Source organism: Megascapheus bottae, chromosome 25 (assembly GCF_031878675.1).
Source record: "Megascapheus bottae isolate mThoBot1 chromosome 25, mThoBot2.hap1, whole genome shotgun sequence".
Lineage (NCBI taxonomy): Eukaryota > Metazoa > Chordata > Mammalia > Rodentia > Geomyidae > Megascapheus > Megascapheus bottae.
The window spans coordinates 9,374,763-9,400,298 of NC_143533.1; the positions used below are offsets into that span (position 1 = coordinate 9,374,763).

A 25,536-nucleotide genomic window follows, 5' to 3' on the forward strand; every position below is an offset into this window, starting at 1 on the left:
CCATGGATCTACTCTGATGCCAGCTACTTTCCCAGTTATGGTTACGGTTCCTTCCATCTCAGAGTATGTAAACACATATACTCTCCAAAAATATAAGCCACTAGTTGTAATATTATATTTATTCCACTCCATATTCCCATCTACTCTCCCCTCCCCCCTCCCTCCTTCCCTCCCTCTCCCTCCCTCCCTCTCCCTCCCTCCCTCCCCCCCCTCCCTCCCTCCCTCCCTCCCTCCCTCCCTTCCTTCCTTCCTTCCTCCCTCCCTCCCTTCCTCTCCCCTCCTTGCTCAGCCTCTGGAGTACAGATACCACAGGTATAAAGCCTCCCCCAATCATAGGCCTAAGCACTGTCCCTGAGCAGTTTTTTTCAAGGCTAGTGCTCTACCACTTTGATCCACTTCTGATTTTCTGGACAAGAGTCCCATGGACTTACCTGCCTTGGATGACTTCAAACTATGATCCTCAGATCTCAGCTTCCTGATGCTAGGATTACAGGTGTGAGCTGCTGGTATCTGGCTGTTTTTGTTTCTTCCTTCCTTTTTTTAAACTAGGCCCATATATGTGTTTGCCCCATTTTTTTTTTAATCTATTGTGGGGTTTAAACTCAGGGCCTGGTTGCTGTCCCTGAGCTTTCCTGGCCCTGAATTCTATAATCTTTAGGGGGTCATTTTTGAAAGAAATCTTCTGTGACTTGAAAAGGAAAGTGCCAACCATGATGTCTGTACATAAGACCTTTGTCAACTGAGAATTGAGGTAAGACTCTCTGGGATGGCCAGAAAGCAAAGAGAAGTAGAGTATAGCACTACAGAACAGATCCCCCCCCCCCCCCCCCCGCTTGGAATGAGAAGAAAAAAGGGCAAAAAACTAAGCCTTGAAATATGAAGGGGAAAATCTAGTATTAAAAATAGAACTATCGGGTTGGGAGTTTGGCCTAGTGGTAGAGTGCTTGCCTAGCATGCATGAAGGCCCGGGTTTGATTCCTAGGTACCTACATAGAAAAAAGCTAGAGCTCTAGCCTTGAGAAAGTCCAAGGACAGTACAAAGGCCCAGAGCTCAAGCCCAGGACTGGCGAAAGAAAGAAAGGTAGAAAGAAAGAAAGAAAGAAAGAAAGAAAGAAAGAAAGAAAGAAAGAAAGAAAGAAAGAAAGAAAGAAAGAAAGAAAGAAAGAGAAAAGAAAAGAACAAACTTGGCACCAGTGGCTCAAACCTGTAATCCAAGCTACTGAGGAGGATGAAATCTAAGGATTGAGGTTTGAAGCCACGCAGTGCAGGAAAGGTGTGAAACTCTTTTCTCTCCAATTAACTACCAGAAAACTGTGGCTCAAAATGGTAGGGCGCTAGCAAAAATACTCAGGTACAGTAGGTGGGCTCTGAGTACAAGGGCCAAGGCTAACAAGGAAAATAAAACTACAACCAGGTGCGAGTGGTTCACACCTGTAATCCTAGCTACTAAGGAGGATGAGATCTGAGGCTTGCGATTCAAAGTCAGTCCAGGCAGAAAAGTCTGTGAGACTTATCTCCAATTAACCACCAGAAAACTGAAAGTAGCACTGTGGTTCAAAGTGGTAGAATGCTAGCCTTGAGCAGAAGAGCTCAGGGACAGTCCCTAGTCCCTGAGTTGCAGTCCTACAATGAACATAAATAAATAAAATAAAAATAGATTTACAAATCTTATAGACTTAGAAAAATGAAACCAATCTTTTTTTTTTTTGCCAGTCCTGGGGCTTGAACTCAGGACCTCAGCACCACCCATGGGCTTTCTCAAGGCTAGAGCTCTACCACTTAAGCCACAGCAACACTTCTGGCTTTTTTTTTTCCTTCTATGTATGTGGTACCGAGGAATTGAACCCCGGTCTCTGTGTATGCTAGGCAAGCATTCTACCACTAGGCCAAACTCCACACCCCTTATTTTTCTGAGTCAAATATATTTTTTATATTTTAAATTTCTTAGTGTGGGGCAAGTTGAGAGCACATTAGAAGCGTTAAGTGACAAAGTAGAGACTCTAGCCTGAGGCCAGTGGCTCATACCTGTAACCGTAGCTACTAAGGAGGCTGGGATCTGAGGATCATAATTTGAGGTCAATATGGGTATCAAAAGTATATGAGACTCTTGTCTCCAATAACTACCAAAGAAGCCAAAATGGAGGATTTCCTAGCCTTGAGCAAAGGCAGCTCAGAGACAGCACCCAGGCCCTGGTAAGATTTCCTTCCTCCCTTTCCTTCTTTTTTCCAGTTCTGGGGATTGAACTTGGGGGCTAAGCACTATCCCTGAACTTTTTCTTGCCCAAAGCTAATACTCTGTTTATAAGGTACTGAGGAATTAAATTGAACCTAGAGCTTTATACACACTAGGCAAGCACTCTATCATTAAGCCACATGCTCTGGCCTCATAAGACTTTCTAAAACAGTGGAAAAGCTGGGCATGGTGGCTCATGCCTTTAATCTTAGCAGGGAGGTAGAGGGGAGAAGACAGGAGGGCAGAGAATGGAGAAAAAAAAAAGGAAAAGAGAAAGGGAAACAAAGGCAGGAAAGCTGGAAGATAAGAAGGAATGGAGAGGGCCGGGAGTTTGGCCTAGTGGTTAAAGTGCTTGCCTAGCATGCATGAAGACCCAGGTTCGATTCCTTGGTACCACATACATAGAAAAAAGCCGAAAGTGGCGCTGAGGCTCAAGTGGTAGAGCTCTCGCCTTGAGAAAGTCCAAGGACATTGCTCAGGCCCTGAGCTCAAGCCCAGGACTGGAAAAAAAAAAAAAAAAACAAAAAAAGAAGAAGGAATGGAGAGAGGAGAGGGGAAGAAAGGGTAGGATAAATTAAAGAATACCTAAAGCCAGTGACACACAACGACTCCAGAGGCTGAGATCTTAGGACTGACGTTTGAAGCCACCAGTTCCTGAGACTCTCATGTCTAATGAACCAGCAAAAAGTAAGCATGGCTCAAGTGGTAGAGTGCTACCACTTTTTTTGACCAAAAAAGCTAAGGAAGAGCACCCAGGGCCTGAGTTCAAGCCCCAGTATTAGCAGGCACATGTATGTACACACACACACACACACACACACACACACACACACACACACAGAACAGTATCTAATTGAGGAATGTAGTAATTGGTTGGCAGTGACAACTAAACAATAAGAATACCTTTCAGAGTAAAAAAGAAAAGAAACTTTTTCCTATCCCTATGGCAGGGAGGAAATTGATATATTCAATATATTTAGGCAAGGGTCCTTCAAGTTTGCTTAATAGTACATAGATGGTCTTTTTTCTTTTCTTTCTTTTTAATTATGGTCTCAGGCACACAGTAAAACCTCATCAGCAATATTCTTGAAAGCTGAAGATTTACTATATTCCTAATGAGACAATTAAGAATACAGAATTCTTTACCTGGAATACATCAGCGCCCACTGCATAGAGAACTTGCAATTCTGAACAAAATATTCAAGGGAACAGAATTCTGGCAGAATAACTAGAATAAAATGCCTAGATTTTTCTATTTTTTTTTTCTGTTTCTCTTTCTTCTTCATCTTTTTCTTTTGTTGTACAGGGATTTGAAATCACAGCCTTGTACTTGCTGGGAAGGTGCTTTTACTACTGAGCTCTAAATTGTCTGACATTTCTATAGGCAGACTGACTAGTTAGCTCTGTGATAATCAGAGATAATTAGCTGTGTGCTCCTCTGGGCCTCTAAACTCCTTGGAGTGAGGATGCTTTGAAAATCTGGCTACTGACGCAGAAACATGATAGGATCTAAGACCCAGCATCTCCTATCACATATATTGTTGATGAAGACTTGGATTCTTAAGTAAGAGAATATGCTGGAGATTCCTATTGCCATCCGATGTCACCAGGGGATCTGAATTGCTTGGTTAAATACCTCTGCACTTTTATTCTACATTTGTTATGGTTTATGAACTTCTAACAAGAGATCTGTTTTCAGTCATCAATAGAACTTAGGAGAAGCTAGGAAGATAGCCTTGGGCAGCAACAACCTACAGCAAGTCAACTGTTTAGTTAATGGAAGCCTGAAAACAAGACCATGTAACCATTTCCCTATTGACCTGGCTTAGCAAGCCTGTGCCAAGTGACAGATCCAATGATACAACCAGTAAAAGGAGGCTTCTAGGTGTAAAACACTGGCACTGACACTCTTTCGGAGAGGGAGAATTTGCTAAGGAGTGTGCTGCTATCCTCTGGGTAAGATGTGGACCTAAGACTCCATACAAATATTTGGCAGTATTTGTACCAGTAAGCCCTTACTGGCCCTTCTGCTACAGCAATTTGAGATGGGAGGGGAATGGATAGCACTTACCATCTTCTGTTTCCTGCCACACGATGCCTTCGAGGTTGACACTGGTTCCAGGTTCACAGGGGCCCAAGCACTCAGGCTCTGTGGCTAGAGCCACATCACATGTGTTGACCCCAACTGATCGGGTTCGAACCATGATCTGCTCACAGGGGGATGAGATGTCATTATTGACTACTGGCACCAAAAGGTGCAGTGGTAGCACCGCTGGTGTGGACACAGGGGACTCCATCTGTGGAGGAAGAGAAAGTAGTAGCTGAGCTACAGGATCACTTAAAGGAAACATCTAAGTATTTAAAATACTAAATATATTAAAAATAGTTAATCTAGCCCTATATTCTTTGCTGTGGAGTACACTAGAGATGTATGTCCTCTTCAAGTTCTAGCTCATGATTCCACTACAAGTGTAGAGGTTTAGATGAGAGCACTTTGTGCTAAGAGTAGTTCTATGCCTACAAGGAATTGTTCTTCATAAATTCTCATAAATTCTGCTTGGCTAGAGGTGTTTTTTTTTTTAGACTCCTTTTTTTGTGTTGTTTTTGCTTTTTTGGGGGGTGGGGGGAGGTATCAGTTTTGGGGCTTAAACTCTGGACCTGGGCACTGTCCCTAAGCTCTTTTGCACAAGGATAGCACTCTGCCATTTTAAGCCACAGCTCCCCTTCCAGTTTTCTGGAGGGTAATTGGAGATAAGACTCCCAAGGGCTTTCCTGCCAGGGCTGGCTTTGAACCCATCCTCAGACCTCAGCCTTCTGCATACCTAGGAATACGGGTATAAGCCACTGGGTCCTGGCAATATTTTTTCTTGCCTCATTAAAATTCTCTAGTAAAAGAGAATTGGGGCTAATTTTCTGAGCTTTTTGCTCTAACCTTTAATGCTTCTTACCAATCTAGAATGTGTATGTATGCGTGTGCGTGTGTGGGTGTGTGTTTGTGTGTGTTGGTGCTGGTTTGGAGGCCTGAACTGGAGCTCCACCTTCAGCTTTTTGGTGGTAAGTTGCAGAAAAGTGTTGCACAGACATTTCTGTTCAGGTTGAATTCGAACCATAATCCTCACATCTCTGTTGCCTAGTAGCTAGGATTATAGGCCTGAGCCACCAGCACCCAGCAAACAACCAGTAAGTATATTAATCACATTATATAAATATAAGTGGGGACAAAGGAACATTCAGATTTATCATTACCATGATTTCTAATGACCTAAGGTGCTTTAATTCAATGTTAGCTACAAAATGTACTTAAAAGATATAGGAAAGCTGGGAGCAATCTGACAGGATTTTCTGATCCTCAGAGAGTGAGTGGTTAATGAGAATGGCATTTTGGAGTAGGACTCTGACAACAGATTGATCTTTAAGAAATAGTAGGTGCTATTACTATCCAGGAGTCAATCCACAGCCATCCGAAGACACAACAGACCCGTATATATGCCGATAAAAACAGTTAAAGCATCAGAGATGCTGGGTGTGGAGGCTCACGCCTGTAATCTTAGCTATTCAGGAGGCTGAGATCTGATTCAAAGCCAGCCCAGGGCACTAAAGACCTTGAGACTATCTCCAATTAACCACTAGAAAATGAGAAGTGGGGCTGTGGCTCAGTAGGGTGGCAGCTGAAGCTTCTAGCTGAAGAGCTAGAAGCTTTTCTAGTACTGCTTCCATTCCTGGCAATTGGCTCTGACTTTTTGGCCTATAAAGTAATCGATGATGCAGATTAACAATGTGAGACACCACAGACTGATTTTGATTAACTCTGGTCCCTGAATAGTTGCTGTAATATTATCCCTATTCCACGCACATGCACGTACACACACACACACACACACACACACACACACACACACGCGCGCGCGTGCACACACACCCTCCCTCCCTCCCTCTCACTCTAACTTGGAGTAGAATAGAAGTAGGAGCCTGTGTAATAAATTTTCTGCCCAAGTCATGCTTTGCTTTTTTGAAAATGGGGAATTAATCATTTAAATTGGCAACCTTCTTAGGATGTAGTAGATTTTTAAAGACTCTTGAAAAATTTTCATGTATAAATTTGAAGGCTATAAACCCAGAAAATGTAAACTGCAATCTTCCTATTTTTCCTCTGCAGTATCTGAACATGGCTGTAGTTCTTAAACTCATTCAGGAACATTATAAGAAACTCTTGAGGGGCTGGGAAGGTGACTTAGTGGTAGAGTGCTTGCCTAGCATGGTCAAAGCCCTAGGTTTAGTTCTTCAGTACCACATATACAGAAAAAGGTGGAAATGGTGCTGTGACTCAGTGGTGGAGTGCTAGCCTTGAGCAAAAGAAGCTCAGGTACAGTTCCCAGGCCCTGAGTTCAAGCCCAAGAACTAGCAAAAAATAAAAAAAAGAAAAAGGGAAAATTAGAGAAAGACAATACAGACCATCTTTACTCTTGGACTCTTGGCTTCCTTGGGATAGAATTGAGTCAGAAGCAATTCACAGCCAGTATATGCATTTTTTTTTTTTCAGTACCAGGACTTAAACTGGCACTCTTGCTGAGCTTTGTTTACATTCTACCGCTTGAGCCAAATCTCTAGTTCACCATTTTGCTATTTCAGCTGGAGATAGAACATTGTAGACTTTTCTACCTTGGTTGGTTTTGAACTGTGACATTTCAGGCCTCAGCCTCTTGCATAGCTAGGATTATAGGTGTGAGCCAGGGCACCCACCTACTGCAGGCCTTTCTTTTACTGTGGTTTGTTCCTTGTTCTGTACTTTTTTTCCACTAGCAAGATAAATCACTTCAAGGGCTTCTTTCTTATACAAAGAAACTGACCTAAGCCATCCAGGTTACTCGTGTGACGTTGACGGCCATGCTTGCACATGCACTGTTGCCAATCTGTTCCCATAACTGAGACAGCGATTCCAGACACAGAAGGCAAGTCCCCAGGGAGACATCTCTCAGTCTCTCTCCTAACTTTTGAGCCGACAAGGAAGGCTCTTCTCTGAAAAGGGCATCCTTTCCTGCTAATATGTTCTAGATAAAAGCCCCTTCAATATAAAATGTAACATACAAATGTAAATGGCAAATATACTATTGCCTTTAAGTAACATGCTATTTAAACCTTGCTACGAATTATCTGAAGAACCAATGGCTGCTAACCTAACTCACTAACACACGAGGAACTGATTAACATATATAGACTAACAATACTACCAAAAAGAGTTCAGGATTTCTTTTGCAGGAGGATGACTTCATGTCATTATTTACTTGTGTGTGGAAAAGTGAAGACATTTCTGTTTGGATTTTGAAGTATTTATAGTTTCCCTCTAGTTTGCAACAGAAATCTCAAGAGGTCACACTCTAGAGATGGTCTGTTAACTGAACATATATTCTTTTCATAATAAATTTTTCAGTCACTTTCACTACCAAAAAAGAAAAGAAAGCTAGAGAGAGATCATAGAGAAGCACAATAGTATTTTAAGTACAGCTCTGGCTCTTCAAACTACCATTTGGTCACATCTATAATCTACATTAAGCCACAATAGATTATAAACAGATCCGTGATATTCATCTAATAACCTAGGTGGTTTTATAGGATTTTATATAGGAACAAATACTACTTCATTTATACTCTTCTGGAAAATAAAAATCAGAAAAGAGGTGTGGGGTGTGCCTAAGGAAAAGCTCAGAGATTCAGAATTATAATTAAATGTATCTATACTGGAGATAAGATTTAATCAGATTCTGAAGCCCATGGCCTTTCTTGGAGACTCAATTGATAAATTGGTATCTCAGTAAGCAACTTGATTTATTTATTTTTTGTGGGTTATGGGGCTTGAACTCTGGGCCTGGGTGCTGTTTCTGAGCTCTTCAGCTCAAGGCTACTCCCTGCCCCCGAGCCACAGCCCCAATTCTTGTTTTCTCGTGATTAATTGGAGATAAGAGTCTCTGGAACTTCAGTGCCCTCAAGTCTGATCCTCAGATCTCAGCCTCCTCAGTAGCTAGGATTACAGGCATAAGCCACCAGCACCTGGCTGATCAATCTTTCTTTCAATATAACTTATCTACCTAATATGTTTCCTAAGACATGTATGGAATTTTCAAAACTATTGTCTGTGAATTTAGAAAATATATAAGAATCTTTTTCTTTTTTTTGATCGTACCTGAGTTTGAATTCAGGGCATTTTGCTTGCTCAGCTAGCCTTGAGCAAAAGAAGCTCAAAAGCACCCAGACCCTGAGTTCATCCCCTAGGACCAGCGCACACACAGACACACACACACACACACACACGTGCGAGCAAAATGAGCTCCCTCCTCCATCTTGAAGTACAAGCCAGTGTGGTCAACAGTTATATAGGAGGCATAGATCTGAGGATCACAGTTGTAGGCCATTCAAGACAAAAAGAAAGGCTATCTGAAAAATAATCTAAAGCACAAAGGGCTAGAGATACGGCTAAAATGGCATAGTGTTTGCCTACCAAGTATTGAATTCAAAACTCAGCACTCAAAAATAAAAATAAGGGGGCCGGGAGTTTGGCCTAGTGGGTAGAGTGCTAGTCTTGAGCAAGACTAGTATTCAAGAACAGTACCCAGATCCATGACGTCAAGCCCCAGGGCTGGCAATAAAAAAGAAAGTGAAGCACAATGATCTCGAGCTTGAGCTCAGTATGGGCAATATAGTGAGACCCTGTCTCGAATCTTGTAGCAGGAGGCAAGGAAGGACAAAAGGGAGAAGGGGAGACACATGGTCACTGGTGCCACACTGGGACTTCCAGCAAGTCTCAGAAGTGATATGTTCTATTATTCATAGAAGATTTATTCCATTTAACACTTAATGTGAATCTATGGGTACTTGATCAAGGTCAACAGTGAAGGCCATTCCAGTGTGCCCTAGAAAAGCTAAGTGCACTGAAGTGACGACAGGCGAACTGTAGACATGCCATGGGAGCTTTGCAGTGATCTCTCTACACTCTCAGGTTCAAAACCCCGTAGACCTCTTTTGGTAAGGAGAAAGAAATAGCAGCTGCTCAAACAATTCTAATATTCAAGCCTGTCTAAATTCTTAATGTTAGGAACGGATGAATTATGCTTGAAACTGAATATTTTCATTAAGCAAAATCAATATATATCGCAACAATGTCCATTTCCACAGCAGTGGCAAAGGTCTGTTGTATTCTTCCTAAACCTTTTCATTCTACCTAAAGTTCACATTTTCCCTCAGCAAAGCTATTACCTGATGAGTGATGACTAACATCTAAGTATCACCTCTAAAGCCAACTTCATTTTGACCACAGAAGGTGAATCGTACCTCCCACTTCTATATTATTTAAAAAATAATAATAATGTGAGAAAAATCTATTCTTTGGCCATAACTACTACTGTGTCCTGAGCACACCTCTTTGTCCTCCTTTCATGTGTTCATTTCCTAAGGAGTCATGGCTGAAGTGTGCTATTTCTACTCGCAAAGCAGAAAAATGAACAAAAAACTAATAAAAATATAAAATAACCCACAAAATTAGGCTAGTTCTGCGCCAGTGGCTCACAACTGTAATCCTAGCTCCTCAGGAAGCTGAGATCTGAGGATCATGATTTGAAGCCAGCAAGGGCAAGAAAGTCCCTGAGACTTTATCTCTAATTAATCACAAGAAACTGGAAGTGTAGCTGTGGCTCAAAGTGGTAGAGTAACAAGGCCAACACAACAGAGATCTAAAACAATTTCCCTCCTGAATCATTCAGAATCACAGTTGTCAGAGTTAAAGAGGATCTTTTTATATTATTATTATTTTGTTATTTATGTTTTTGTTTTGACTGTCTCTATAGCCTAGGTTTGCCTTGATCTCACCATATATCAAGGCAGTCTAGTTCTCCATCCTCATTAGCTTCCCAAATCCTAGGATTACAGGTATGTTTTATCTGCCCAGCAAAAGAAAGGTCTTACACAGTGACTTCTAGGTTAGCTCACACATACAATTTAACCCTCAACCTAACAACACCAAACAATCATCATTCATATTGATTTTCATATGAGCAGACATGACAATTCTACTGAAATCTCACAAACTACATCTTGCTCTTTTATAGCTTACAGAGGTGAAATGCCATGATTTCTCCTGCTCTAAACACATTCTTAAATTTTTTGATTTGGGGAAATCTATTATACTCTTAAAAAGTAGGAACCTGCAGTTTCATTCCCAATACTGCAAAGTAAACAGACAAGAAAATAAACTAGCAGTAGCTACAGACTGGGGAGAGGTGAGGTTGGGTGGAAAGAGATAAATGAAGCTATGAAATGACAACACAAAAGATCCTTATACTAGATGGAACTATTCTGTGTGTTGACTGAATTGTTGTGACGGTTCATAGGCTATCTTGCATTATGGATGTTATTTTGCGTCATGTAAAATTTTTAAATATCTTTTGGGAAATCCTGACTATGAGTTATACAGTTCTATCAAATATACATTTCACTAATATAAAAATAACATAGAAATAGCTAATGAGGGGCCGGGAGTTTGGCCTAGTGGTAGAGTGCTTGCCTTGCATGCATGAAGGCCTGGGTTTGATTCTACATACATAGAAAAAAGCCGGAAGTGGTGCTGAGGCTCAAATGGTAGAGCTCTAGCCTTGAGAAAGTCCAAGGACACTGCTTGGGCTCTGAGCTCAAGCCCAGGACTGGCAAAAAAATAAAAAAGAAAAAGAAAAAGGAAATAGCTAATGAAATATATTAATATTGTCTGATCTAATTTTAAAAGTCTAAGAAAAGTGAAGCTGTCAAGTTCAAAGAGAAACATATACAAGTTCTTCAAGATTATATTTTAACTCAAGAGCTCAAGTTTTGTCATTATAATAAATACTGTCAATTGTTTTCCTTAGAGAAATAGGCTAATTTCATTCATTTTTGAGGAAATGTCTACTAAACAATCAACTATAATCTCTCAGTTGTTCTTTCAAGGGAAAAAAAAAAAAGAAACTAACAATTAAAAGTTTAGCTTGTAATTCAATCACACAAGTGCTTTTTTTTTTGTTCTTTTGCCAGTCCTGGGGTTTGAACTCAGTTCCTGGACACTGGCCCTGAGCTTTTTTGCTCAAGACTAGTACTCTATCACTTAAGTCACAGCACCACTTCTGGCCTTTTCTGTGTATGTGGTACTGAGGAATTGAACCTAGGGCTTCATGCATGCTAGCTAGGCAAGCATTCTACCACTAAGCCACATTTTCAACCCACAAGTGAGACACTTTGACATGCAGCAAAAGTGTTGAACGCTATATTTAAAAGAACATAAATGGGCATATGTACTTAAACGCTGAGATCTAATAAAATTATTATTATTATTTAGTCATACCTGGGGCTTGAATTTAGGGCCTATATGCTGTCTCTGAGCTTTTCTGCTCAAAGTTATGTTCTACCACTACAGCCACAGCTCCACTGCTGGCTTTTTGGTGATTAGAGATTAGTCACTGGTACCCAGCAATAAAATAAATTTCACTACATATGTGGGGCTGGGATGTACCTCAGTGGCAGAGCGCTTGCCTAGCAAGTCCCAGTACCAAAAAAAAAAAAAAAAAAGAAGAAGAAGAATAAAGGAAGGAAAGGAAAGGAAAAGAAAGGAAAGGAAAGGAAAGGAAAGGAAAGGAAAGGAAGCAGACAGACAAGGCACCAATGGCTCATACCTGTAATCCTAGGTACTCAGAGGGCTGAGCTCTGAGGATAGCAGTTCAAAGCCAGCCTGGGGGGGGGGGGGAGAAAGTCCATGAAATTCATTTCCAATTGAAGCTGAAGGGGAGCTGTGATTCAAATGGTAGAGTGCCCAGGAACACTCTCCAGGTCCCTGGCTAAAGTAGTTGTACAAAAAGAACAACAAAAAAAACTTGTCAGAAGTGCCACTGTGGCTCAAGTGGTAGAGCGCTAGCCTTGACCTAAAGAGCTCAGGGATAATGCTGCACAGAGTTCAAGCCCTATGACTGGGGGAAAACAAAACAACTAGTTCTTAAATAAAAAAATTATTCATTTGATATATAGTGGTGGAAAAGAATGTGATCCTACTACAAGTATAATTTGGTGCTACTGCTTTGATTTTCCACACTATCATTTTTGCATTAGCAATGTAAATGTTAACACAGTATAAAAGGCAAAATGTCTTATTATGAAAATAGCTTAACCTTGAAGGACTCCTGAAAAAGTTTCAGAAATACATAGTAACTGTGGATCATATTTTGAGAACCAATCAAGTTTTAAGATCTGTGTTTGAAGACGATAACAGCCTCTCTAGAAGCAAATATTAGTCCCGACTCCTAAAATGAATAATAGTTTTTACCACAAAACTATTTTGGAAGGATAAGCAAAAATAAAGTGGAGATTTTAAATGGTATAGGCAAGTGTACTTCTGCTAAGATTTTGTAAGACTAAATATTTTATGTCAGGGATGTTAAAAAGCTAGACATTAAAAAATTTCAGCAACTGAGTAGTAAAGGCTCAGCTACTTGAGAGATAGAGGTTGGAAGAAAGGCAGTTCAGGCTGGCTCTGGGAAATAAAAGCAAGACATTCAAAAAATAGCTAAAATAAAAAAGGCTAAGGGTGTGGCTAAAGTGGCAGAGTATCTGCCTAGCAAGCATAAAGACCCTAAGTTAAAACCCCAGAGCTGCCTGGTTCCCTGGCTCACGCCTGTAATTCTAGCTATTCAACATGCTAAGATCTGAGGATCAAGGTTCAAAGCCAGCTTAGGCACTAAAGATGATGAGACTCATCTCCAAATGACCTCTAGAAAATCAGAAGTAGCACTGTGGCTCAAGTGGCAGGGTGGTAGCCTTGAGCCAAAGAGCTCAGGAACAGTGCCTACACCCAGAGTTCAAGCCCCATGACCAAAAAAAAAAAAAAACCTATTTGTTTTGCAGTTGCCAAGTGCAAATAAATTGTTTCTGCAATTAGGATGAAGGAGTTTAGAAACTGCCATTATCTAAAAGAAAATTTAAAATAGGCCCTCAATTAACCAGGAGTCATCATTTCTTACAGAAAGTATTCTTGCTCTTGCCATTTAAGTGAAAAGTATAGGAATAAAACTTCAAAGTATTATGATAGGTGTAAGGTGGGTTAGCTCTTGATCAGGACACCTTAGCAACCTTTGAATCAAGCAGAAAATGGCCATCATCTCAGTTAGGATTCAGTGCTCAAGTGTTTCCTAGGTGATTTTGTATTCTAGAGGGTTCTAGGAGAATCAGTTGTCTAGCTTGCATATAACACTAATAGGTTTGAGGAGAAATAATTTTGATGAAGTCATTCTATCTAAAAGAAAGCAAAGCAGCAAATTTGTGTTCTGATAGAGTACTTTACATAGTATACCTCTGTCAAAAACCCTGCACAAAATCTAGCATCAAGCCAGGTGCCAGTGACCCATGCCTGTAATCCTAGCTACTCAGGAGGTTGAGATCTGAGGACTGGGGTTCAAAGCCAGTCTAGGTATGAAAGTCTGTGAGACTCTTACCTCCAATTATCGACCAGAAAACTGGAAGTGATGCTGTGGCTCAAAGTGGTAGAGTGCTAGCCTTGAGCTGAAGAGCTAAGGGACAGTGCCCATCGCAGAGTTCAAACCCCATTAATGGACTTCTCCCGTGCCTACCCCCCCCAAAGAAAAAAAAATCACAGCATCATAGTATGGAAGTTAAAAACTACTTAACTAAGCTAGGCATGATGGCTCACGCCCGTAATCCTAACTACTCAGGAGGCTGAGATATGAGGATCAAGGTTCAAAACCAACCCAGGCACAAAAGGACTTGAGACTCTCATCTCCAATTATCTTCTAGGAAATGGGAAGTGAGGCTTGGCTCAAGGGTAGGGCAGTAGCCTTGAGCTGAAGAGCTCAGGGACAGCCCAGGCTGAGTTCAAGCCCCATGACGCACCCCCCCCCCAAAAAAAAAGTGAGACTCTTATCTCCAATTAATCACTAGAAAACTGGAAATGGGGCTGTGGCTCAGGGGTAGGACGGTAGCCTTGAGCTGAAGAGCTTAGGGGCAGTGCCGGGGCCCAGAGTTCAAGCCCCACTTAGCACAGTATAACAACCATTTATCAGAAGAAATACAAATGGCTAAAAAACATATGTAGAAAGGTTCAAAATCCTTAGCTATACAGGAAATGTGAATCAAAACTACAGGATTCTATCTCACTCTAGCTAGAATGGCTATTATCAAGAAAACAAACAGAAAGTGCTAGTGAGGATATAGTGGTCAGGAGTGTAAACCAGTCCCATCAGTACTGAAAAAGTATGGAGGCTTCTCCATACTGTAGATCTACCCTTAGACTCTGCCATACCACTCTTGGGCATATGTTTGAAGGAATTTAACACGCAAGAAAGACCATGGACTATTTAAACTTATTGAAGCTTTGTTTACAACAGCTAAAGGGGTGACTCAACCAAGTGCATGAAGTACATAGCCATAACGAAAAAATGAAATGATGTCATTTGCAGGAAATGGATAGAGCTGAAAATCAGAAGCTCAAGAAGTCAAATACTGCATGTCTTCACTTTTTTTCCCCCCTACTCCTGGGGCTTGAACTCGGGCTCTGAGTACTATCTTGGGCTTACTCAAGGCTAGCTCTCTACCACTTGAGCCACAATACCACTTCCAGCTTTTTCTATGTATGTGATACCAAGGAATCAAACCCAGGGCTTCATGCACATTAGACAAGTACTACCATTGGAGCCTCACCTAGAGCACACTGTAAACTTTTGCGTGTGTTAGTCCTTGGACTTGAACTCAGAACCTGGGCATGGTTCCTGAGCTTTTTCACTCAAGGCTAGGTTCTACTAATTGAACCATAGTTCTGCTTCCAGCTTTTTTGGTGTAGTTAATTGGAGTTAAGTTTCAAGGACTTTCCTATCCATTATGGCTTTGAACCACAACCCTCAGATCTCAGCCTTCTGAGCTAGAATTACAGGTATGAGCCGCTGGCTTTATTATTTGAGTGTCAATATTTTATAAGGGGGTTTCATTCTGACATGGCCATAAATGCATATGATATACTAAGATCAGATTCAGCCTCTCTGTCACTGTCCCTTACCCTCCCCCTTCCCTCTTTCCAAAATAATCTCAAGCTTCACTGTTCCATGTTTGTGTGGATACTGAAGTATTTTGACTATATTCATCCTCCTTCACCACCCTCTTTGTTGGTCCTCTTCCCTCTGCGAGTACACACATCCAGGGAGGACTTATCTCACCTTCCAATTATTCACTTTCTGTTAAGCTTCATGTTCAAAGGGGCTTCACCATGTGAACTTGCATTCATACATTCAGTACCAGAGCTGTCTCACTGTTGCAGTGTTCACAGTGATGCAAGTTTGACTTTTTATCGGGTGGAAGAATCTTTCTTTTCAGCGGGAACTCCTTTTCTATTAATCACTACAGGATGCCTAAGTATCTGGAATAGATTCTTCCCAGGCTACAGAGTCTTTCTTCCTTTACCCTCTCAGTTAGAAGGACTAATTAAATCTACAGCTGTCAGACTTTGACTGACACATGAAGAAATTTTTCATGAGGATAAAGCCAGGTCAGGAAAAAACAGAACAGGAATGTGGACAATGACAGGATCCCAATGACAATCTTTGAGTCCTTATTTGATGCTAATAAAATCCATTCCTAGGAATGTACAAATTTGATGGCTTAAACCAGCTTGAGCCAGGTTTGTAATACATGTGAAAAAGTGTGGACCTCTACCACGAACAAGTTCATATATATTTTTTAATTCTAGTCATTGATGTTATCATAAAATGTTCAATAAGAATGGACCAAAGGCAGTTTGATCTCCATTCCAACTGACAAACAGCTGGTAATCTTACCTTTTTTTCCTTGCCTTATTTTTTTTTTTGCCTGTCCTGGGGCTTGAACTTAGGGCCTGAGCACTGTTCTTGAACTTTCTCAAGGCTAGAGCTCTACTACTCCAGCCAGAGAATCACTTCCAGGTTTTTCTATGTATGTGGTACCAAGGAATCCAATCCAGGGCTTCTTGTATGCTAGGCAAGCACTTTACCACTAGACCACATCACCAGCTCTGAGCCATCCTTGTTTGCCCTTTTTTTCTTTTTAAGCTAATTTACTGTTGTTTATATGGTACCAAGAAATTGAATCCAGGGCCTCCTTCATGCTAAAAACAATCTACCACTAAGCCACATTCCTACCCACTTTGTGCCTTTTTTTTTCCCCCTAGTCCTAGGCTTGAGCTTAGGACCTGAGCACCGTCCTTGGACTTTCTCAAGGCTAGAGCTCTACCACTTCAGCCACAGCACCACTTCCAGCTTTTTTCTATGTATGTGGTACCGAGGAATTGAAACTGGGTCTTCGTGCATGCTAGGCAAGCACTCTACAACTAGGCCAAACTCCCAGCCCCTCTTTTTTTTTTTTTTAAACTGACTGAATATCTACCATGTCTTAGGCATGATTTTTTTTTCTTTATTGTAATGTATAAAGGGGTCACACATTTGCCAGACAGAGGGTACATCACTTCTCACACATTGACACCCCCTCTCACATTTTTGTCCCCTTTTCCCTCCCCCAACCCTCTGACTCCCAGCTCTTGGGGGAGGGAGGAGGTAATCAAATGTATTGATTTAAAGGCAAAACTAATGGAAGGAAGAAGGCTAGGAAGAAGGCCAGGAAGGAAACTGCAGCAATTGAGAGCTGCGCACAGTCGTATATACACTTATTCCCATCACTTGGAATACTGAACTAGTTCCAAACCAGCCCAGGCTACATAATAAGACCTTTTGCTCAAAAAGACTAAAGGAGGGCCAGGAGTTTCGCCTAGTGGTAGAGTGCTTGCCTAGCATGCATGAAGACCATGGTTTGATTCCTCGGAACCACAAACATAAAAAAGCTGGAAGTGATGCTGAGGAGCAAGTGACAGAGTACTAGCCTTGAGGAAAAAGCCCAAGAACAGTGCTTAGGCTCTGAATTCAAGCCACGGGACGGGAAAAAGAAAAATCAAAACCAAAGGAAATAGAAAAGTTCCTTGAAATAAACAAGTAAACACAGTAAATAATGAAAAGTGACAAGGAGTGGAGCTGGCGGCTTGTCTGGAGGATCACTAACCCAGGAAGGTTAAGTCCATGAAATCAAATCTCAAAAATAAGTAACAAAAAGCAGAGTTAGAAGTATAGCTAGTGGAATGCCAGTTGACTAAGCAAGCCGAGCAAGTATGGAGCTCTGTGTCCAAACCTCACTATCAACTCCTCCAAAATAAAGAGTTACAAGAGGTGACAGGAAGGACTTAAGAGACCAGCAGCACCTATAAGCAATTTCACTTCGTGAGGAATCAGATATGCAGGTGATGAGGAAAGTGGCCAGGTAGGATCAGAATATCTGGTTCAGAAGGTGATTTATCCCATAAATATGGAGAACCCAAAACATTCCAGGCACTACTCGAAACATCTAAGAACAAAACAAAAACTCTAGTCTCAACAATGACAATAACAACAACAAAAACACAAACAAATGTGAAGGAAATAAAACCAACAACTCGGTCTTGGGGTAGGGTAGGGGTGGGGTATGTGGAAGAATGTGTGTCTAGTATAAGCAAGACAGGCCCTGACACAGAAAAACAACAAACAGAATTAAAAGTATCTGAAGGTGAGATTTAGTGGATGGTACTCTATTACTGAAAGAAATGGGGGGGGGGGGGGGGAGAAGAGGAAGAGGAGAAGGAAAGAAGGAGGGAAGGAGGGAAAAAGGTTTAAGTTTGGTTCAGAGGGAGGCTGCTGAGAGAAGTGTGGGTGTGTGTGATGGGCTTGGCTTTAGGGTCTGGGCACTATCCCTGGAGCTTTCTTTTGCTCAAGGTTAGTACTCTACCACTTAAGCCACAGCGCCACTTCTGGCATTTCTGTTAATGTAATACTGAGGAATTGAACCCAGGGCTTCATGCATGGTAGGCAAGTACTCTACCACTAAGCCATATTCCAAGCCCATAACATGTTTTTAATGTTTTTTCTTTGCAACTAGTCTCCCCTAAACCCCTTTTCATCCAGATCTGTGCTTCAGATGAAACTTTGAGCTATATATATCCCCAATTCCCCACCTTGTCCCCTTTGTAACTTTTCTCAGTTGCCAGGAACCATGAAAAAGGATGTTGGGGTCAAGTGCATGCCTAGCATGCACGAAGACCGAGGTTCAATTCCTCAGTACCACATACATAGAAAAAGCCGGAAGTGGTGCTATGGCTCAAAGTGGTAGAGCACTATCCTTGAGGATTGCCCAATGACAGTGCTCAGGCCCTGAGTTCAAGCCCCAGGACAGGCCAAAAAAAAAAGAAAAAGAAAAAGAAAAAGAAGGCTGTAAGTACAGTAAGAAAAGGGAGAAGCTGGGGTGCTGGTGGCTCACTCCTGTAATCCTAGTTACTCAGGAAGCTAAGAGATCTGATGATCATGGTTTGAAGCCAGCCCTGGCAGGAAACTCCATGAGACTCATCTCCAATTATCAGAAACCTGGAAGTGGCACTGTGGCTCCAAACACTAGCCTTGAACAAAGAAGGTCAGGGATAGAGCTAGGCTCCATGCTCAAGTCCTGTGACCAACAAAAATAAAAATTACGAGGCCAGGAGCACGGTCTAGTGGTAGAGTGCTTGCCTAGCATGCACAAAGCCCCGGCTTTGATTCCTTGGTACCACATACGCAGAAAAAGCTGGAAGTGGTATTGTGGCTCATGTGGTACAGCTCTAGCTTTGAGAAAGTCCAAGGACAGTGCTTAGGCCCCGAGTTCAAGCCCCAGAACTTGGGGGAAAAGGGGGGGGGGGCGCATGCATGGATCTATTATTTGATGTCTTTTCCAGAATATAGTTTGGTAATATTTATCAAAATGTAAAGTATACATGTGCTTTGATCCTAAAGTTTCATTTCTAGAATATATCAAGAAGATGACGAGATAGATACATAAAGATTCCAACATAGTTTACTTCAGGAGTGTTTTTTTTTTTTTTTTTTTTTTTTTTTTGCCAGTCCTGGGCTTGAGCTCAGGGCCTGAGCACTGTCCTTGGACTTTCTCAAGGCTAGAGCTCTACCACTTGAGCCTCAGCACCACTTCTGGCTTTTTGCTATGTATGTGGGGTACCGAGGAATCGAACCCGGGTCTTCATGCATGCTAGGCAAGCATTTTAACCACTAGGCCAAACTCCCGGCCCCAGGAGTGTTTTTTTAAATTCCCTTTTGGGGGTATGAATTCAGGGCAAAAGCTATCTAGGTTATGTAGAGACAAAGCCTCCAGCCCTCAATATGTTTTGTTTTGTGCAGATCCTGGGACTTGAACTCAGGACATGGACACTGTGCCTGAGATTTTTTGCTCAAGGTTTTCATTCTAACACTTGAGCCACAGCTCCATTTGGAACTTTTTGGTGGCAAACTGGAGATAACAGTCTCATAAACTTCCCTGCCTGGGCTGATTTGAAAGGACAAAGCTTAGATCTCAGCCTCCAGGAGCTAGGATTGCAGGCATGATGATAGTATTATTTTTAGTAGCCAAATAGAGACAAACTAAGAAATAGGAGGTGTGACTCAAATAGTGGAACTCCAACCATGAGTAAATAGCTAAGAGCTTGAGGCTTTTAGTTCAAGCCTAAGTGCATACACGCATACGCATACGCATACGCATACGCATACACACACACACACACACACACACACACACACACACACACACACACACACACACACACACACAGAAGAGGGAACAGAAGCCAGTAAACATCTATTGCACAGGTTGCTGGCTGAGCAACAGGGTTGGCCCAGAACAGCTTGGTGGTTGAGTAGTATCTCAATGATTATTGTAAGGAGAGGAGGGAGGAAGTTTGTATTTGTGTGTGTGTGTGTGTGTGTGTGTACACTCGTATTTATACCTCAGGATGTCCTGTGTTCATCTGATTCTAGATGACTAGAACCAATAAGTATGTTTCATGCATATGCAAATACATGAAATCTTTGTTGAGAAATAAGCAGTAGTCCCAAACCTCTCTCGGTGGCAATCAGAATCCTGTTTGGAATAATGCCAGAAAACAAGCCATGTTTCTAGCACTTCTGAGAAAACTGTGGCTCTTGCTTATCAAATTAAAATGCAAAGCAGTTCACTGCAGTGTCACTGGGAACTGTCAGAAAGGGATTATGGTTCCCACCCCAAGGATACAGGTCAGCTAAACAATACCCATCTTCCAGTGCTGAGAAGGAGGGGGGAGGAGGAGAAAGATTAGGCCTGTTTCCAAATAACAGTCCTGTCTGCTTGTTACCGTGGTAACCTCCTTTCCCTGAGCTGTTCTCATTTGTCTCTCTGTGCCTGACCTTCATGTTGCTCTGACAGTAACTGAGAAGGAAAAGGTGCCTGCCTGCCAGCTAAGCACTCGAGCTGAGGGCACTGAGCAAGTAAAAGAGCCATTCAAAGGTCCTCTCATTCTCGACACCAAACTATGACCTCAGAGAGATGAGAGTTCTGAAAGAGATTTCTGGTGGCCCTTGTCATTCCATCCTTCCTCCCCTGCTCTCAGGGCCACCTCACTTCTCTGAGATATCCTTTTAGTGTGAGGAATCTGAGTCAGAGTCAAGTGGGAAGGTGAGAATTCACAGAGAGGAGAAAAAACAAGGCATGACAAGCTGAAGAATAGAGACAATAAAACATCAACTCAAAGCTGACTGACACAGCTGTGGGCATGGTAGTAAGGTACAGCTTCTAGTTTCCTCTCTTCAAGGTTTGTGCCACAGTTCAGTCAGTGGAGGCCCAAAGGAGATAAAGATACTTTGGTCCAAAGCTAGGGAAGGACTCAAAATTCTTACTGCCAGATCCTGGATAAAAAGAATCCAGTCATTTAACAATGAGCTCCTCCTATGTGAAGCTCCCTAACAAAATAAGCACTGACTGGAGAGTGGTAAAGAAAAACAAATGGCAAAATGCATACAACCTTGAAACTCTTCTGTGCATAGTGGTGCACTTCTTAAGAGGCTGAGACAGGAAGATCTCCAAGTTTCAGGTTGGGTACATAGAAGAAAGAGAGGAAAAGGGGGGAGGGGGGAAGTTATTCAAAAATGAACGTGTGTGACTGGATTCAAACTACGACCTGAAAGATGAGAGGGAGCTACTCAGATGAAGAATCAACACAGTACTGGCAGAGGGAACAGCAATGCAAGCCCCTAAGGGGGGAAAGAGCTTGGCATATACTTGAGGTGAGTATTTCATTTCATATTACTAGACACATCCATGGGAAAATGAATATGCTGATTCTACAAGCTTAGGGGGCTAAGGCAATGTGCAATACTCAAACAGCCTGCCACATGTGATCGACCAATTCATTAATAAGTTATGACTACATTATCAATCATAACAATCTACAGGTCTAAGAACACCTTACTCAAAGCCTTAGGAAAATCAGGAGCTACTTAGGTCAGTTTTCTACAAATAGCAGTTACTAATACCAAATGATACTTTGTGGGGGAATAGGGTTGATTTCCACTAGTTCATCTTAACTGGCGTCTTCAATCAGATCTTCACAGACTTTACCCCAAATGTATTTATATTATGTTGAAGGAATAAGCTTATAAGGGAAGTGACAGGTCCAGGTATAGTTTCGGTTTTCCACTATTCTAGTTGTGTGACCTCAGGCACGTCACTTCATTTCTCCCAACTTGGTGTGTGTACACACCTGTGCATATGCATGCTGATCCTGGGGGCTTGAACTACCACTTGAGTCATGCCTCCAGTCATGTGCTGTTTTGCTAGTCAAATTGGAGATGGAAGAGTATCATGGACTTTTCTGTCCAAGGTTGCTTTGAATTGCTTGCCTTGAATTGCAATCATCTGTCTCAGCCTCCAGAGATTATAGGTATGAGCCACCAGTGCCTTGCTTTCTTCAGACTTAAGAAATGAATTAGTTGGATCTATGATGATCCCTAAGGAGGTTATATTTGGATTCTTTTAGTTACAAGCCACATTTACTTAGAGAAGTTAGTGGGTCTCATGTAACTAAAAAAGTCCAAATCAGGCATGGCCTGGCATAGGCCCCTTCTCTTGGTATTGCTTTGTCTTGTCTATATTTTCATCCAACTTTACCCTCCTAGGTGGCAAAGTAACTACAATTGAAGGCTTTACAAGTTTATTCCAAACCCCTAGAAAGAGGTTCTAAGAATACTAACAAAATTCCTTTGGTTCATTCTAATTGGGTGACCTTCTAGAGTTTAAGAACCAATGCTAGACATTGTGGTAAGCATCTATAATCCTAGCACTTGGGAGGCTAAGGCAGAAGGATCTTGAGTTTGAGGGCAGTCAGGATTACATACTGGGTTTGAGACCACCACAGGCTCGTAAGATCCCGTCTGAGTTCAAGCCCTGGTACTACCAAACAAACTTCAGCTCTTCAGCTCAAGGCTACCGCCCTACCCCTTGAGCCACAGAGCCACTCCTGGCTTTCTGGTGATTAATTGGAGATAAGAGTCTTACAGACTTTTTTTTTTTTTTTTTTTTTTTTTTTTGCCAGTCCTGGGCTTGGGCTCAGGGCCTGAGCACTGTCCTTGGACTTTCTCAAGGCTAGAACTCTTATCACTTGAGCCTCAGCACCACTTCCGGTTTTTTCTATATATATGTGGTACCAAGGAATCGAACCCGGGTCTTCGTGCATGCTAGGCAAGCACTTTAACCACTAGGCCAAATTCCCAGCCCCAAGAGTCTTATAGACTTTTTAGTGCCTGGGCTGGTTTTGCACCTTGACCTTCAGATCTCAGTAGTTAGGATTACAGGTGTGAGCTACCATGCCCTGCTTCTACTTTTGTATTAGTACTGGGCTTTGAACTCTAGGACTTATGCTTAATAGGCAGGTGCTCTACCACCTGAACCCTACCTTCATTTCCAGTTTTGAACTTCAAGTCCACATAATAAAATATTCTCCTAATAAAATAAGCAATCCCGTGTCCCCATAGCTGTCGGGTTTGGGGGCTGAGATCTGTATCAATCTGGTTATTTATTTATTTTTGCCAGTCCTGGCTTGAGCTCAGGGCCTGAGCACTGTCCTTGGACTTTCTCAAGGCTAGAGCTCTACCACTGAAGCCTCAGCACCACTTCTGGCTTTTTTCTATGTATGTGGTACCGAGGGATCGAACCTGGGTCTTCGTGCATGCCAGGCAAGCACTCTACCACTAGGCCAAACTCCCGGCCCTGTTTTTTCTTTTTCTTCTAAAAATAAGCTGGTGGTAAAGTACTTAAAGGCAGAACCATACTCCATCCTTAATATGCATATTTATGATATCAAACCCTCTGGGCACCTCCTGTTTTTAAAAGTGTGTTTGCACCAAATGTAATAGTTAAGGAGATCCACCACAAAAGTATTAATATGACCAGACAACAAGTAGCAATCTTTTTGTTGTTGTTGTTTTGGTGGTAATACACTCCAGGCATTGTGCTTGCTAGATTGGTGATCGACAATGTGAATTATGCCCCAACCTATGTTTTACTTTTAAGGATTTTTCTCAGATAGGGTCTGAGACTCCCAGACTCAACTAAGACCATGATCCTTCTTCCTATGTCTCCCAAACAGCTGGGATCACAGATGTACAAACCATGCTTGGCTTACTGGTTGAAAGGGAATCTTGCTAACCTTTGGCTCAGGCTGGCCTCAAACTTCAATCCTTCTTATCTCTACGTACTACATAGCTGGGACTACAGGCATCACATCTGACCTCAACCCTTTCAGTTTAAATACAGAAATGAATGTGGCTGGATCCTCAGACTATTTTAAATTTTATTGCAGACCCTAGAGCTTGAACTCAGGGTCTGGGTGCTGTCTCTGAGTTTTTGTGCTAAATAAAGGCTAGCACTCTACCACTTTGAGCCACAGTGCCACTTCCAATTTTCTGGTGGTTAACTGGAAATAAGAGTCTCCTTACCTGCCTATGATCCTCAGACCTCAGCTTCCTAAGTGGCTCACACCTGTTACCAGGTGTGGGATACCAGCACTTAGCTTTTGTTATCTTTAAATCCTTTTCCCTTCAACATGTTAATTTGTGTATCAATGTATACTGATACTATTTTGTCTTCACTTTTAGAGGTATCTTTTCTGAGAAATAATGATAATTCAAAAACACAGACTGGGGGGCCAGGAGTTTGGCCTAGTGGTAGAGTGCTTGCCAAGCATGCATGAAGACCCGGGTTCGATTCCTCAGTACCACATACATAGCAAAAAGCCAGAAGTGGTGCTGTGGCTCAAGTGGTAGAGCCCTAGCCTTGAGAAAATCCAGGGACAATGCTCAGGCCCTGAGCCCAAGCCTAGGACTGGCAAAAAAACCCCAAAAAACCAGAAATGTACTCACTACCTTATGTATGTAACTGTAACCCCTCTGTACATCACCTTAACAATAAAATTAAACACACACACACACACACACACACACACACACACACACACACACACACACACACACCCCACAATGCTCATTCATATAATCTTCTGTATAGAGACACTGAGGACAAATTCTCAAGACTCATCTCCAGTCAATAAGCAAAAAGCCAAAGTGATAATATGATTTAAGTGGTAAAGCACCAGTACACAGCAGAAATGCTGAGTAATAGCAACAGGCCCTGAGTTCAAGCCCCAATATCAACACAAGCAATAACAACAAAAAATACCATGATATATACACATACAAACTGGTTTAATTCCAGAAGACCCTCTCCCACCCACATGCCTAACTTTATATATTTAACCCATAAACAGTTAAAATCTCAAAACTATCAGTCTCAGTCTCTTTTAAGAAAAGACAACAAAAAACTTAAGATTTCTTAGCATACAGGTTAGGAGTTACCTTCCCTTTCTTCCCGCCCGACCCTCTTATTTTTTTTGATGCCAGTCCTGGGGCTTAAACTCAAGATTCTGAAGCTCAGCTCAGGGTGCTGTCCCTGAGCTTTTCTGCTTAAGGCTAGTGCTCTGCCACACGAGGCATAGCTTACTTCCAGCTTTTGGGGAGCTTAATTAGAGATAAAGAGTCTCACAGCCTTTCCTGCCCAGGCTGGCTTTGAAATGGGATGCTCAGGATCCTGAGGATTTCAGGTGTAAACAACTGGCAGAAACAAGGAGTTGAGTTTTTTGTTTGTATTGTAATTATAAAGGTGATATACAATAGGGTTACTATTTGGAGTTGAGATTTTTAAACAGCAAGTAGCAGCCAGCAAAGATTTATGTTTTTAAATTAAATGGAGTGATATGCAGTTTATATTTTCTTTCTTTTTTCAGTGTCTCCTGACTGGCCAGTCTAAATCAGCTCTTCTATTTTCTAGCAAACTATAAT

At 41.8% G+C, this 25,536-nt stretch overlaps 1 protein-coding gene across 2 annotated transcripts in view; it reads right to left on the minus strand.

Annotated features, from left to right (window-relative positions):
- Znf609 (zinc finger protein 609) overlaps positions 1-25,536 on the minus strand; it is a 117,258-nt gene that overhangs the window by 26,372 nt on the left and 65,350 nt on the right. For both annotated transcript variants that reach the window (XM_090358197.1, XM_090358196.1), the window contains exon 3: positions 4,305-4,530. In XM_090358197.1, coding sequence (XP_090214323.1) covers positions 4,305-4,530 — 226 coding nt within the window. The remainder of the gene's footprint in view (positions 1-4,304; positions 4,531-25,536) is intronic.